General features: G+C 45.3%; 1 protein-coding gene across 2 annotated transcripts in view; it reads right to left on the bottom strand.

Moving 5' to 3' along the window:
- Positions 1–12,597, bottom strand: part of MROH7 (maestro heat like repeat family member 7) — a 50,204-nt gene extending 37,607 nt beyond the window's left edge. The window contains exon 1 of one of the 2 annotated variants that reach the window (XM_032649111.1): positions 12,376–12,597. Coding sequence is in view for 1 of the 2 variants with exons in the window: in XM_032649103.1 (XP_032504994.1) it covers positions 4,964–6,194 (1,231 nt within the window). In the remaining variant the exon portion in view is untranslated. Of the gene's footprint in view, positions 1–4,963; positions 6,195–12,375 lie in introns of those variants that run through there. The other variant, XM_032649103.1, reaches the window with a different exon arrangement.
- Between the last annotated feature and the right edge of the window lie 1,184 nt (positions 12,598–13,781).

Genomic DNA, 13,781 nt, shown 5'->3' with positions numbered 1-13,781 from the left:
GCCAAGACTGAGAAACCCTGCCCCAGAAGAAGGGGTATTGATTGGAAAGGATCACAAGGGAAGGTTCTGGGATGCTGGAAAAGATCTGTGTCTTGATCTGGGTGGTAGTTACCAGTGTGTATAGGTATGTAAATATTCATCAAGCTGTACACTTAAGGTTAGTAGTGCACTTTACGTATTTTACTGATATATGTTATATACCTTGAAAAAGTTTTTAAAAGACAAATACAGTTTGAAAATACATTGTTTTTAAAAATCCAAATGGACAAAATGCTCCTATTAAAAAAGAAAAATTGACCCTAAATAGCCAAAACAATCTTGAAAAAGAACAAAGTTGGTAGACTCATATTTTCTGATTCCAAACTTACTACAAATCTATAGAAATCAAAACAGTGTGGTACTGGCATAGGACAGACATAAAGACCAATGGAATAAAATAGACATAAAGCCTCATATATATGGTCAATTGATTTTTGACAAAGGTCTCAAGACCATTCAGTGGAAAAAGGATGCTCTTTTCAACACATGATGCTAGAAAAACTGGATATCCACATGCAAAAGAATGAAGTTGGACCCCTACCTCATACTACATACAAAAATTAACTTAAAGACTAAACTTAAAAGCTAAAACTATGAAACTCTTAGAAGAGAACATAGGGGGAAATCTTCATGACATTGGATATGGCAACAATTCCTTGAACATAACACCAAAATAACAGATAATAAACAAGTAGACAAATTGGTTCTCATCAAAATTAAACACTTTTATGCATCAAAGGACAATGTCAAAAGAATGAAAAGACAACTCACAGAATGGGTGCCAATATTTACAAATTGTACATCTGATAAGGAATTAATATCCAGAATGTGTAAAGAGCTCCTAAAACTCAACAACAAAAAACAACCAAATTTGAAAATGGGTAAAGGATTGAATAATTATTTCTCCATAAAAAGATATACAAATGGCAAATAAGCATGTTAAAATGCTCAACATCATCAGTCATTAGGGAAATGCAAATTAAAATCACAATAAAATACTACTTCACACTCTTTAAGATGGCTATTATAAAAATGTTCTCTAAAAAATGGAAAATAACAAGTGTTGGCAAGGAGAGATTAGTAGTGCAGAAATTGGAACCCTTGTACTTTAGAATCCTTGTACATTTCTGGAGGGAATGCAAAATTGTACAGCTGATATGGGAAATAATTTGGCTGTTCCTCAAAAAGCTAAACATAGAATTACCATATGATCCAGCAATTCCACTCCTAGGTATATACCTAAAGGAATTGAAAGCAAGCGTTCAAACAGATACTTGTGTGCTGATGTGTATAGCGGCATTATTCATAAGAGCCAAAAAGTGGAAACAACCCAAATATTTGTCCATGGACAAATAAAATGTGGTACATACATTGGAATATTATCCAACCATAAAAAGGAATGAAGTACTGATGCATGTTACAACATGGATGAACATTATGCTAAGTGAAATAAACCAGGTACAAAAGGACAAATGTATGATTCCATTTCATGAGTTACCTAGAGTAGGCAAATTCATAGAGACAGAAAGTAGATTAGAGCTTACGAGGGACTGGGGAGAGAGGAATGGGGAGTTATTGCCTATGGTGAGACCTTCTATTTGGGATGATGAAAAAGTTTTGGAAATAGATAGTGGTAATGGTTACACAATATTGTGAGTGCGACTAATGCCACTGAATGTTTAAGGGCTTCCCTGGTGGCACGGTGGTTAAGAATCTGCCTGCCAATGCAGGGGACACAGGTTCAAGCCCTGGTCCGGGAAGATCTCACATGCCACGGAGCAAAAAAGCCCATGCGCCACAACTACTGAGCCTGTGCTCTAGAGCCCACATGCCACAACTACTGAAGCCCACGCTCCTAGAGCCCGTGCTCCACAACAAGAGAAGCCACCGCAATGAGACGCCCACACACCGCAACGAAGAGTAGCTCCCGCTCGCCACGACTAGAGAAAAGCCCACGCTCGGCAACAAACACCCAGCACAGTCAAAAATAAAATAAACAAATTTATTTTAAAAAATGTTTAAAATGGCATATGTATGTTATATATATTTTACTACAATTTTTAAAAGATTAATAATATACCAAAAGCCATTGAATTGTTCACTTTAAATGGGTAAATTGTATAATATGTGAATTGTATCACAATAGTAACTGGACTCCACATGCAAAGGAATGAAGTTGGACCCTAATTTCACACCATATACAAAAGTTAACTCAAAATGGATCAAAGACCTGAATTTCAGAACTAAAATTATAAAACTCTTAGAAGAAAACATAGGCATAAATTTTCATGATCTTGGATTAGGTAATAATTTCTTACATATGACACCAAAAGCACAAACAATGAAAGAAAAAATAAACTGGACATGATTGAAATTTAAAACTTTTGTGTTTCAAAGGACACCACGAAAAAAACAAAAAGACAACCCATAGTTTAAAAAATATTGGCAAATTATATATCTGATAAGGTATGTATCTTATCTGGGGATAAGGGATATAACTTATATTTAGAATATATAAAGATCACTTACAACTCAATAATAAAAAGACATGCCCAATTTTTTAAGTGGGCAAAGGATTTGAATTGACATTTATCCAAATAAGATATAGAAGTGGCTGAGAGCATATGAAAAGTCGTTCAATATTACTACCCTTCAGGGAAATGCAAATCAAAACCACAATGAGATACTTCACACCCACTAAGATGGTTATAATCAAAAAGACAGACAAGTGGGAGGTATAAACTATTGGGTGTAAAATAGGCTACAAGGATGTATTGTGCAACATGGGGAATATAGCCAATAGTTTGTAATAACTGTAAATGGAGTGTAACATTTAAAATTGTATAAAAATAAAAGATAAAAATGATTTTAAGAAATTCAAAAGGATTCCTAGCTTTTTGTTAAAAAAAAAAAGACAGACAAGCAATAACAAGTGTCATATACTGCTGGTGGGAATGTAAAATAGTTCAGCCACTTTGGAAAATGTTCTAAAATTGATTGTGGTGGTGATGGTTGCATAATTCTATGTATATTTTAAAACCATTAAATTGTACACTTTGAGTGACTTTTATGATATGTAAGTTTTATCTCAATAAAGCTGTTTAAACAAAAAGACCAACTTGTGTAAACAAAGTTCCTCTACATCATCAGCATCATCAGTACAAAATAAGAATTGTATTAGAAAATAAGGCATGATTCATGGTAGCAATAAGAACTGTAAAGTACCTAAGAATTAACCTATCCAAAAATGCACTAGTCTTTTATGGAGAATTTTTTAAATTCTAGTAAAGGATATATCCCATATAAAGTAAAACTTGGGACTTCCCTGGTAGCACAGTGGTTAAGAATCCACCTGCCAATGCAGGGGACACGGGTTCGAGCCCTGGTCCGGGAAGATCCCACATGCCGCAGAGCAACTAAGCCCATGCGCCACAACTACTGAGCCTGTGCTCTAGAGCCCGCGAGCCACAACTACTGAGCCTGTGCACCTAGAGCCCGTGCTCCGCAACAAGAGAAGCCACCGCAATGAGAAGCCCACAGACCGCAATGAAGAGTAGCCCCCACTCGCCACAACTAGAGAAAGCCCACGTGCAGCAACAGAGACCCAGCGCCGTCAAAAATTAATTTAAAAAATTTTTGCTTAAAAAATAAAAAAGTAAAGTAAAACTCCAATAGATGGATAGATTAATAACATTCCAATAAAAATGCCAGAAAGATTTTTTGAGGACCTAGACAAATGCATTTTAAAATGTATATAGAAGAATGGGGGTGTTCAAATAGCCTCCAGGGCATGGTGTGGATGCTGTTGTCCTCAGAATAGTTTTGAGAACTTTAAAGAGGGGTTTTCACCCTATCAGATATGAATGCATACTTGCAAAGCCATGGTAAATTTTTTTTTTTTTTTTGCAGTACACGGGCCTCTCACTGCTGTGGCCTCTCCCGTTGCGGAGCACAGGCTCCAGACACACAGACTCAGCGGCCATGGCTCACGGGCCCAGCCACTCCGCGGCACGTGGGATCTTCCCAGACCGGGGCACAAACCTGTGTCCCCTGCATCAGCAGGCAGACTCTCAACCACTGCGCCACCAGGGAAACCCATGGTAAATTTTTTTTAATTGCAATACGGTATTGGTGCATGAACAAACAAAAATATTTGGAGGGCTTCCCTGGTGGCGCAGTGGTTGAGAGTCCGCCTGCCGATGCAGGGGGCGCGGGTTCGTGCCCCGGTCTGGGAGGATCCCGCGTGCCGCGGAGCGGCTGGGCCCGTGAGCCGTGGCCGCTGGGCCTGCGCGTCCGGAGCCTGTCCTCCGCAGCGGGAGAGGCCACAGCAGTGAGAGGCCCGCGTAACGCATAAAAAAAAAAAAAATATATTTGGAGATATAAATAATAGGGAGAAGATCTTCACAACATCAAAAACTGGTGGGGGATTCCTTTACAGAACGCTTGCACATCAGAAGTGAGCCACAGGTTCCAGATTGGACCCCAAGGCTTCACTTAGGTGGGGACCTCAAAAACTCAAGCCTGCCTGCTCCACTGTTCAAACTGTGACTTGAGAAGACAGACCTGAAATTTCTCAATAAGGAAAGGAAGGTATAGTTAGTTAGTTGACTTGTAATTTGGACAGAATGAAAGTATGATTATATGGAGATATTATATTACAGTTAAGAAAATTGAAACTCAGAGAGATTAAGTAACTTGTCCCAAATCACACAGCAAGCACTAGATCTCTCATGTATAATTAATATATTGCATGTCATTCATTGCATGCTGTCCCCTTCTCACATATAGTTAATATATTACATGTTATCCGTTGCATACTCTTCCCTTCCTTTCCCCTCTCCTCTCCCCTCCCTGCCCTACAAGTCTGAATAGGGTTCTTCCAGGTCAGTGTCCTCTCTGGGGCTGGCGCTCTGGCCTTACTCACCCTGAGGGATGCTCTGGAAGGCTGTGGAGTCCTTGTTCATGGCGTCACTGGTGGGGAACCCCAGTGGGAACTGGCCCACCTCGACACTAGTCATCTTGCTCCAGCTCCCCGGATTCCCCTCTATGGGCGCTGTGTGGATGCCCTTGTCCTCGGAACAGTCCTGCTGGCTGCTCAGTGTCAGGCTGGAGGTGTCACTGGAGATGAGGCTGGAGACCAGGCTCAGAGTCTCATTGGAGTCCAGGATCGGGGTCATGCATGAGGGTGGAGAAGGGGTGGAGTTGGGTCCCCGGGTGCTGGAGTGCAGGCTGATAGCCCCGCTGGGACCAGGAAACCGGGTCAAGCATGAGGCCCGAGTGATGGTCATGTTCAAATCAGACTTGGGATTGTCATTTGAAGCCATGTTGATGGTTCCCTTGGAACTCGTGTTCCAGGCTGCACCAAAGGTTCTTTTTGAAACAGATCCAGAGATGTTATGTGAAACCAAAGTGATGGTCTCGTTCATGTCTGGCATTAGGGACCCAGGAGAACTTGGAGCTGCATTCAGGTCCAGCTTGGAGATGTTTCCTGAGCCCACACTGAGCAGCTTATTGGAATCAGGATCCAGAGAAGAGTTTGGGGCTGGAATAAGGAGAGTTTTTGAGCCTGGCCTGGAGGTGCTTTGGCCCAGAACAAGGGTTTCTTTTGAATAAGACCTTTTAAATGGGTTTGATTCAGGCCTGGAAGGATTGGAGTTACTCTGACCCAAAACAAAACTCTTGCTTGGGAGGGAGCTGAAGGCCTCCTCAGAATCTGGCCCAGAGTGGTTCCCCAAACTCAGACCCTGGGCTTCCGTAGAGCCAGGGCTCAGAACGAGGTTTGAGGCTGGACTTAGGGCCCTCTGTGAGTCAGCTGTCGAGATGTGATTGGAATCCAAACCCAAAGCTTCACCAGAGTGGGCAGTGGTGATCTGGAGGGAGGCTGGAGCTGCGGCCCTGCTGTCATCAGGTCTGGGGGTGTTATCAGATGCCAGGCCAGGGGCCTCCTCTGAGACAGGACTCAGAGTTGGATTAAGGTCTGGAACAAGAACCAAGCCAGGACCCAGGGGTGGATTCAAGACAGGAACAAGGTCTGTATCTAGGTTGGGCCCAGAGATGGTGTCAGAGCCTAAACCAGGGGCCTCAGTGGAGTTGAGAGTGGGTATCATCTTTGTGTCTTCACGGAGGACCAGACTAGCCCCTGGATTCATGGCCATGCCTGGTCTGGAGTTCTCTCAATGCCACTGCTCCCTTCTGTCCAATAGCCTACTGTTGAGCTCCTGAGAGAGAGAAAGGCAAATTGAGCCTCACCTGTTGAAACCCTTCCATGGCTCCCCACCATCCTTAGCATGAAGTCCCTGGGGTGACTTACGAGGTTCTTCATGACCACGTCCAGCCCACCTGTCCAGTCCTGTCCTGCACGGCTCTCCCCTGGCTCTCTCAGCTCCAGCCCCATCCCCTGTGTTCCCTTCTTTGACCACACCCTGCTCCCTTGCAGCTCACGGCCCTTACATGCAATTGCCTTGTCCTGGAACCTCCTCCTACTATCCTTGCCGATCCCACTCTTCTGAGCAAATGATTCATGGCACTTTATTCCAATGACTTGTTTAGTGGTCCAGCCCCTGCTAGAGATGAGCTCCCCACTGGAGAGAACTATGCACATCTTAGTGCCAGGGGCATCCCCAGCACCTAACACAATGCCAGGTCCACAGTAAGAAGTCCACAAATACTAGACCAATGAGGATCCCCCTTAAGGCAGAAAAAGGGAAGGGGGAGCCTCCTTACTTACCCTACTTCCAGCCAACCCCTAAGTTTCTAGAACTATTCTGTGAATGACTGTGGTTCTAGATTCCCAAAGCAGCCTTGACAGAGCTGCCCACGGCCCTTAGCAGTTTGCTCTGGGTGTGGCAGGCACCTGAGCAATCAACCAAAACAGAGCCTGTCTCAGCCCAGCAATCTGACTGCTGGGTGAACTCCCCAATCCTCCCACTCTATCCTACCCCCATACCTGGGCCACCCTTCCTACGGGAATTGTAGGGACAGCTCACCTGCGTGCATGGTGTTCTTAAGCAGGAGTTGGTCCCTGGGAGGAGATGCAGAAGGAGAGCAAGTCAGGCAAGAGTGGCTTTTCCAACATGTACTGAGCAAAGTCTAAAGGCCAGGCATGCACATCTGCTAACAAAATCTCCCTGCACACACACACAGTCCCAGAAGTTAGGTATGACTACTGCATTATATACTTAAGGAAGTGGAGGTCAAAGGGAGGAAGATGACCCACCCCACTGGCCCTCAGGGCAGCCAAGACCACCTCTTTATGCCACCTGACTTCCTACCCTCAGTGGCTTCCCGTTGTCTTCAGGACAGCATCCCCAATCCTTAGCAGGACCTCAAAGGCCCTTCTGTGTCTGGCCCCAACTCCCTTTTCTCCTTTCTTGCCCCTCCATACTCCCTCTATACCCCACCCCTTCATTCCAACATCCCTCAACTCCTTTGAGTTTCTCCAAAGAGCCAAGCTCCCAGGTTAATTCTGGCCCTCCATAGGTTGGGCACCCCCTTCTCCAGCTGCATTCCCTGACTAACACCCACAGTTTCACCCCTTCAGATTTCAGCTTATATGTTATGAGCCTTCCAGGTCCCCCAGACAGGTGAGGTCCACTTATAAGTTCCCAGGGCATCTTATCCACTTCCCCTTTCTTGGCACACAATATCTGGTTTCCTCACTAGACAAGAAGATCCCTAAGAATCTAGCACAGCACCTGGCACACAGTAAATTTTCAATAAGTGAGCTTGTTATTTCATCTTTTTATCTCTTCATTCATCCATTCTGTCACTAGTTCATTTCAACACGTATTCATTTATTATTCATTTATGCACTAACTCATTCACTAAGTCATTTACTCATCCCATAAATTTTGCTGTGCATGTTTATGGCTTGGCTTTGGAAACACATAGATCTGGAGTCATGTAGTCCTGGGTTCAAATCTCAGCTCATCCTCTCAGTAGTGTTAGTAAATCTGGGAAAGAGACACTCCTGCTCTGGCTCTCACCCTGCTCATCTCTAATATGGGGAGCATAAAACCTGCCACCCAAGAGTAGTTGAAGTCTCAGTGTCTGGCACGCAGCCCACGTGGCCCACTGAAGGTCTTCTCTAAATGTAAGTACTTGTTCTGCTACTCTCTGCGAGGCACTGTGGGCAGAGAACAGTAAGGTGCTCAGAGCCCAGCAGGACCTGCCGTCACCCCCAAGCACGCAGTTCAAGCAGAGCCTTGCAATCTGCCTCAGAGGAAGGAAGCGTTCACCTACCATCAGCACCAGAGGTGATTTTAACCTGAAGCTAATGAAATTGAAAATATCAAGCCTCCTTTCTCGTATAGTTCTTTTCCAAAGGGACTGTCCTTAAGTTTGTGTTCACATTTTGTCTTCTTCTACTTAAAGAGGAGCCTCCAAATTATAAAAAGCCTCAGGCTCCAAAAGACCCTGGATCACCCCACCCGAATTCTCCTCTTGTGAAACACACACACACACACACACACACACACACACACACACACAGGCTATAGTTAACAAAGGGAGGCATTTTCAACCTGGAAAAAAATATGAGTCAGGTACAGCCTATGAGGCAGTCAGCAGGGTTTTGTAAGGCCTCACCGGTTTAGCCTGTGAAAGAGAATAATTTCTACCCCTCTGACCCAGCAGATGCATGATACTGGTCACTGGGCAGAAAGGCACATGTCCCAGCTCTGGCTGACCCTCCTTCATCCATGAGAAAAGAGCGATCTCCCCCACTTTCTCCTGTTCCCTCAGTCTTCCTCCTCCACCCTGCAGCAGACAGGCAAGGCTTCAGAGCTGCCTGACAGTGGGGGGTAGCCCACATCTTACCCTCCACCAAAGGGAAGTTGTACACTGGGAAGAGTGATGGTTGCTGAGGGGCTTGGGTGGGACCCAAGAGAGCTAAAGGAGGTCACTGCACAGCTACCTATTGGCCTTTGCCCCCAGGCTCTGGGGCCCCAAATAAGGAGAGTAGAGGGAGGCCATAAAACACCTAGTCCAGTCAGAGACCGACAGAACCATGGACCGATTCCCATCCTCTCTCCTCCACTTCTGTGAACCTTTCCAGGCCTTTAACAGGGGTTTCTGGAGCTCTCCGGAGGAGGAACTATCAGTGGGTCTTCCAGTTCCTCTTTGAGAACATGTTTATCAGTCGTATAGGCCGGGAATGTGTTAGGCGCTCATGTGAGTATGTGTGCACACACACATGACACTGAGGTCCCTCAGACCTAGAGAATCCGAAACAGAACATGCCAGCTTTCCTCCATATCAGACCCTCTTATTCTCCTACGTTGCAAGAAACTGGCACCATTACCCAAACCAGAAAAAATATTATCCTTGACTACTCTCTTCTTCACTTGCTGAATCCAAATTGGGCCAAGTTCTGCTAATTCTGGCTCCAGAAAATCTCCCAAATATCTCCCCATATCTCCATCACAACCGCTAAACCCAAGTACAGCTCCCATTGCTTTGGGGCTCTGTCTTCGAATTGCCCTCTCAACAAGGGTCTCTGTGTGTAAGGGCAGCTCCCAATAAACCATTTTCCAAATTAAGCCACAAAGATCTTCCTTTAAAATTACATTCAATAGTGTGGTACTGGCAAAAGGATAGACATATAGGCCAATGGAATAGAACTGAGAGTCCAGAAATAAATCCATGCATCTATGGTCAATTGATTTTTGACAAGGATGCCAACTCCCTTCAGTGGGGAAAGAATAGTCTCTTCAACAAATGGTGGTGGGACAACTGGAAATCAATATCTAAAAGAATAAATTGGACCCTTTTCACACTAGATACAAAAGTTAACTCAAAATGGATTAAAGACCTAAATATAAGAGGCATAAATACATAGGCAAAAACATAGGCATAAATCTTCATGACCTTGAATTTGGCAATGATTTCTTAGATATGACACCAATAGCATAAGAAACAGAAGAAAAAATAGGTAAACAGAACATCAGCAAAATTAAAAACTTGTGCATCAAAAGATATATTAGGAAGTGAAAACACAACTTACAGGATGTGAGAAAATATTTGTAAATCATGTATCTGATTAGAGTCAAATATCTAGAACATATAAAGAACTCTTACAAATTAACAACAAAAAGACAAACAACCCAATTTAAAAACGGGCAAACAGGCCTTCACTGGTGGTGCAGCGGTTAAGAATCCACCTGCCAATGCAGGGGACACGGGTTCGAGCCCTGTTCCAGGAAGATCCCACATGCCACGGAGCAACTAAGGCCGCGAGCCACAACTACTGAGCCCGTGTGCCACAACTACTGAAGCCCACACACCTAGAGCCCATGCTCTGCAACAAAAGAAGCCACGACAATGAGAAGCCCACGCACCACAACGAAGCATAGCCCGCACTCACCACAACTAAAGAAAGACCGTGTGTAGCAACGAAGACCCAACACAGCCATAAATAAAATTAATTAATTAATTTAATTAAAAGAAAAAAAAGAAATCCATACCAAAATACATCATGAGTAAACTTCTGAAAACTAAAGGCAATGAAAAAAAAAATCTTAAAAGCAACCAGAGAGAATTACCTATGGAGAACACCAATTCAAATCACAGCAATTTTCTCATCTGAAGCCATGGAGGCCAGAAAGAAGTGGTACACATTTTTTAAGTGCCAAAAAAAAAGAACTGTCAACCACAAATTCTATAACTGGCAAAGTTATTCTTCAGGGGTGAAGGAAAAATAAAGAAACTCTTAGAAGGGACTTCCCTGGTGGTCCAGTGTTTAGGACTCCATGCTTCCACTGCAGGGGGCATGGGTTCAATCCCTGGTCAGGGAACTAAGATCCCACATATGCCGCACAGTGTGGTGCCCCCTACCAAAAAAAAGATACTCTTAGATGAAGGAAAAATGCATGCAAATTCAACCATGCCAATCCCCTCTTAGAACCTCTCTGTGACTTCTTATGGCTTTTTAGACTGTGGCGTGTGGGTTATATTATATGTCCTAAAAGACAGATTTCCAGGCCTCACTCTTAGAAATTCCACTTTGCAGCCCTGAGGAGGCTCTGAGGGGGCCTTTTATCAAGCTCTCCCCCTCCAACCCTCCCCAAAGTGATCATCACATAGCTGGTGGACAGGCCACAAGGGGAGACCCTCTAATCTTCAGTCTGATGTCTGTTTCTTTTGCCAGGACCCTCAGCCCACAGGCCTTGCCCCTGCATCTCTCCAGCTACATCCATCCCCTTCCCCAGCCCTATGCTTGAGCCACTTCCAACTTCTCCTAGTGCTTCAAATGGGGCCTTTGCAAATACTCTTTCCTCTTCTTGTAAACTTCCCCAAGACTACTCACCTAAACCTCCATCACTTTCCCTGGTTAACATCTAGTCACTTTCCAGACGCCAGCTTAGGTGTTTTTCCTCCTGGAAGTCTTCCTGGGACCCTCAAATGTGGGTAAGGTGCCCACGTCATGTGATCACTCTGTACCAGAGGATTGCTCTGTTTACTTGTATGTCTCCACTTTAGAAAATGAGCTTGGTGAGTGTCTATTACCCCTGTTTCCCCAGGACATGGCATAGTGCCTAGCACACAGAGAAGGTTCAGAACACTTTAACGGAATAAGGGGATAAATGGATGATTGACAACTCTTCAAGACAGGTATCATTAACCTCATTTACTGGCGTGTTAATTCAGACTGATCAGGGACATAAATAGATTTTTGCAAAGTCTCCAGAAAGTGGCAGAGGAAGGATTCCAACCCAGGTATTCTTAGCTCACAGTTTTCCCTACAAGATCCCAGAGATTCCCAAGGTACGAATCACTCAGCGAAGCCGCGTCTTCCCGTTTCCCCCATTCCCTCTGCCACTCTTAGGCCTCTACCCTAGAGGAAAAGTCCAGTGAAAACAACGCGCCTCTCCTGATGCCCAGTTATAATGCACAAATCCAGGGCTTTGGAGTCAGCTGGACTTGAATTTGAAACCTGCTCTGTCTCTCACCAACGGTATGAACCTGGGAAGGTTAGCCTCACCACACTGCATGTCTATATTAATACTCAATCCACAAGGTAAGGTAGGGAATAAAATGCGATAATGCACATAGGGATGATCGTAGCGTCTGGCCCCCAGCAGTTCCCCACATAAACGTCCATCCTCACCGTCCCTTCCTCCCCCTGGGTGATGGCTGGGTGGGGGCCGTGAGAAAAGGCTCAAGTCTGGCTTTTAGCTTCTCAGCCTCCTCTTCCCCCCAGGCTGTGGTAGTCCCTCCTGAGTCTTCTGACTCTCCCTCTCCTCCCCCAGACTCCCATCCACCGCATTCTCAGAACTTGATAGCCTAAACTCTTTGTCCACGAGACTTAAGTGCTGATGTAAAAGTTCAATGTGTTACCTCCACCTGGGGCATCCACATGGTAACAGAAATTCAGCCGTTAGTCAAAGATATGAAGTTCTAACTGTGGAATTACAGCCAGAGCGGGAAGACTTTTACCCAGGGAGGGGGTGTCAAGGTGGTAACTGCCTTGTGGAGGCTGCCTCCACCCCTGGGACTTTCCCAGGGCCACACTGAAGCTTACCTAGGCTCCCCCCAACTCCAGGCAGTGTCGTGGTCTTTGTGAGGTCACCATGACTCAGAGTTTCCAGCCAATGAGGCCCCTTCTCATGCCTACACAGTGAGAAGAAGCAGGAAGATGTCCTTTCAGAGAAGGAGCTATCGGGCTTCCCTGGTGGCGCAGTGGTTGAGAGTCTGCCTGCTGATGCGGGGGGTGCGGGTTCGTGCCCCGGTCCGGGAAGATCCCACATGCCGTGGAGTGGCTGGGCTGGTGAGCCATGGCCGCTGAGCCTGCATGTCTGGAGCCTGTGCCCCACAACGGGAGAGGCCACAACAGTGAGAGGCCCGCTTACCACAAAAAAAAAAAAAAAAAAGGAGCTATCTTCTGACCCTCTACCACTGCCTGGAAATAACCTACCTCAGGGACTTCCCTGGTGGCACAGTGGTTAAGAATCTGCTTGCCAATGCAGGGGGCACGGGTTCTAGCCCTGGTCTGGGAAGATCTCACATGCCGTGGAGCAACTAAAGCCCGTGTGCCACAACTACTGAGCCCACGTGCCACAACTACTGAAGCCCACACGCCTAGAGCCCGTGCCCTGCAACAAGAGAAGCCACTGCAATGAGAAGCCCGCGCACTGCAACGATGAGTAGCCCCCGCTCGCTGCAACTAGTAAAAGCCCGCGCACAGCAAAGAAGACCCAACGCAGCCAAAAATAAATAAAATAAAATAAATGAATTTTTTTAAAAAATGAAATGAGCTAGCTCAAACGAAGTCTGACTTCCTTGCCTGGCGTTCAAGCCTCCCCATAAAAGCCCCTCACACTGTGACCTTATGCCTCCATTTATTTTCGGTGACAGACTGGTTCCAAGGAACAGGGCAGGTTTGGGGCACAGCAGACCTGAGATGGAATCTCATGGGTAGTGCTGTGTGTGCAAAGCGCTTGTAATCAGACAACCTGTAACGAGGAAACCGAGACCCACAGAGGGAAAAGATTAGCCCAAGGTCATGAGCTAGGACGCTGCATGTGTCCTTTGTCTCTCTCGGGCTCCACCCTGTTTCCGCAGGCACAGATAACAGTGTGGAGCTGGGGCAGGCCAGGAGACCCAGAATGTGAAACCTGGATCCTGTGATAAAGAAATGAAGGCAATGCTATTATCTTCCTAAAGACAAGCTGCTTAATGATGAGCAATAACTAAGCTAACTAAGACAACTAGTGACTGCAAACTTCAAAACAGTAGTGGTTCCC

The sequence above is a fragment of the Phocoena sinus genome, chromosome 1 (assembly GCF_008692025.1).
Source record: "Phocoena sinus isolate mPhoSin1 chromosome 1, mPhoSin1.pri, whole genome shotgun sequence".
In the NCBI taxonomy this organism is placed as follows: Eukaryota; Metazoa; Chordata; class Mammalia; order Artiodactyla; family Phocoenidae; genus Phocoena; species Phocoena sinus.
The sequence above is the reverse complement of the archived record's forward strand: the minus strand, read 5'-3'. Positions and strand labels throughout refer to the sequence as shown.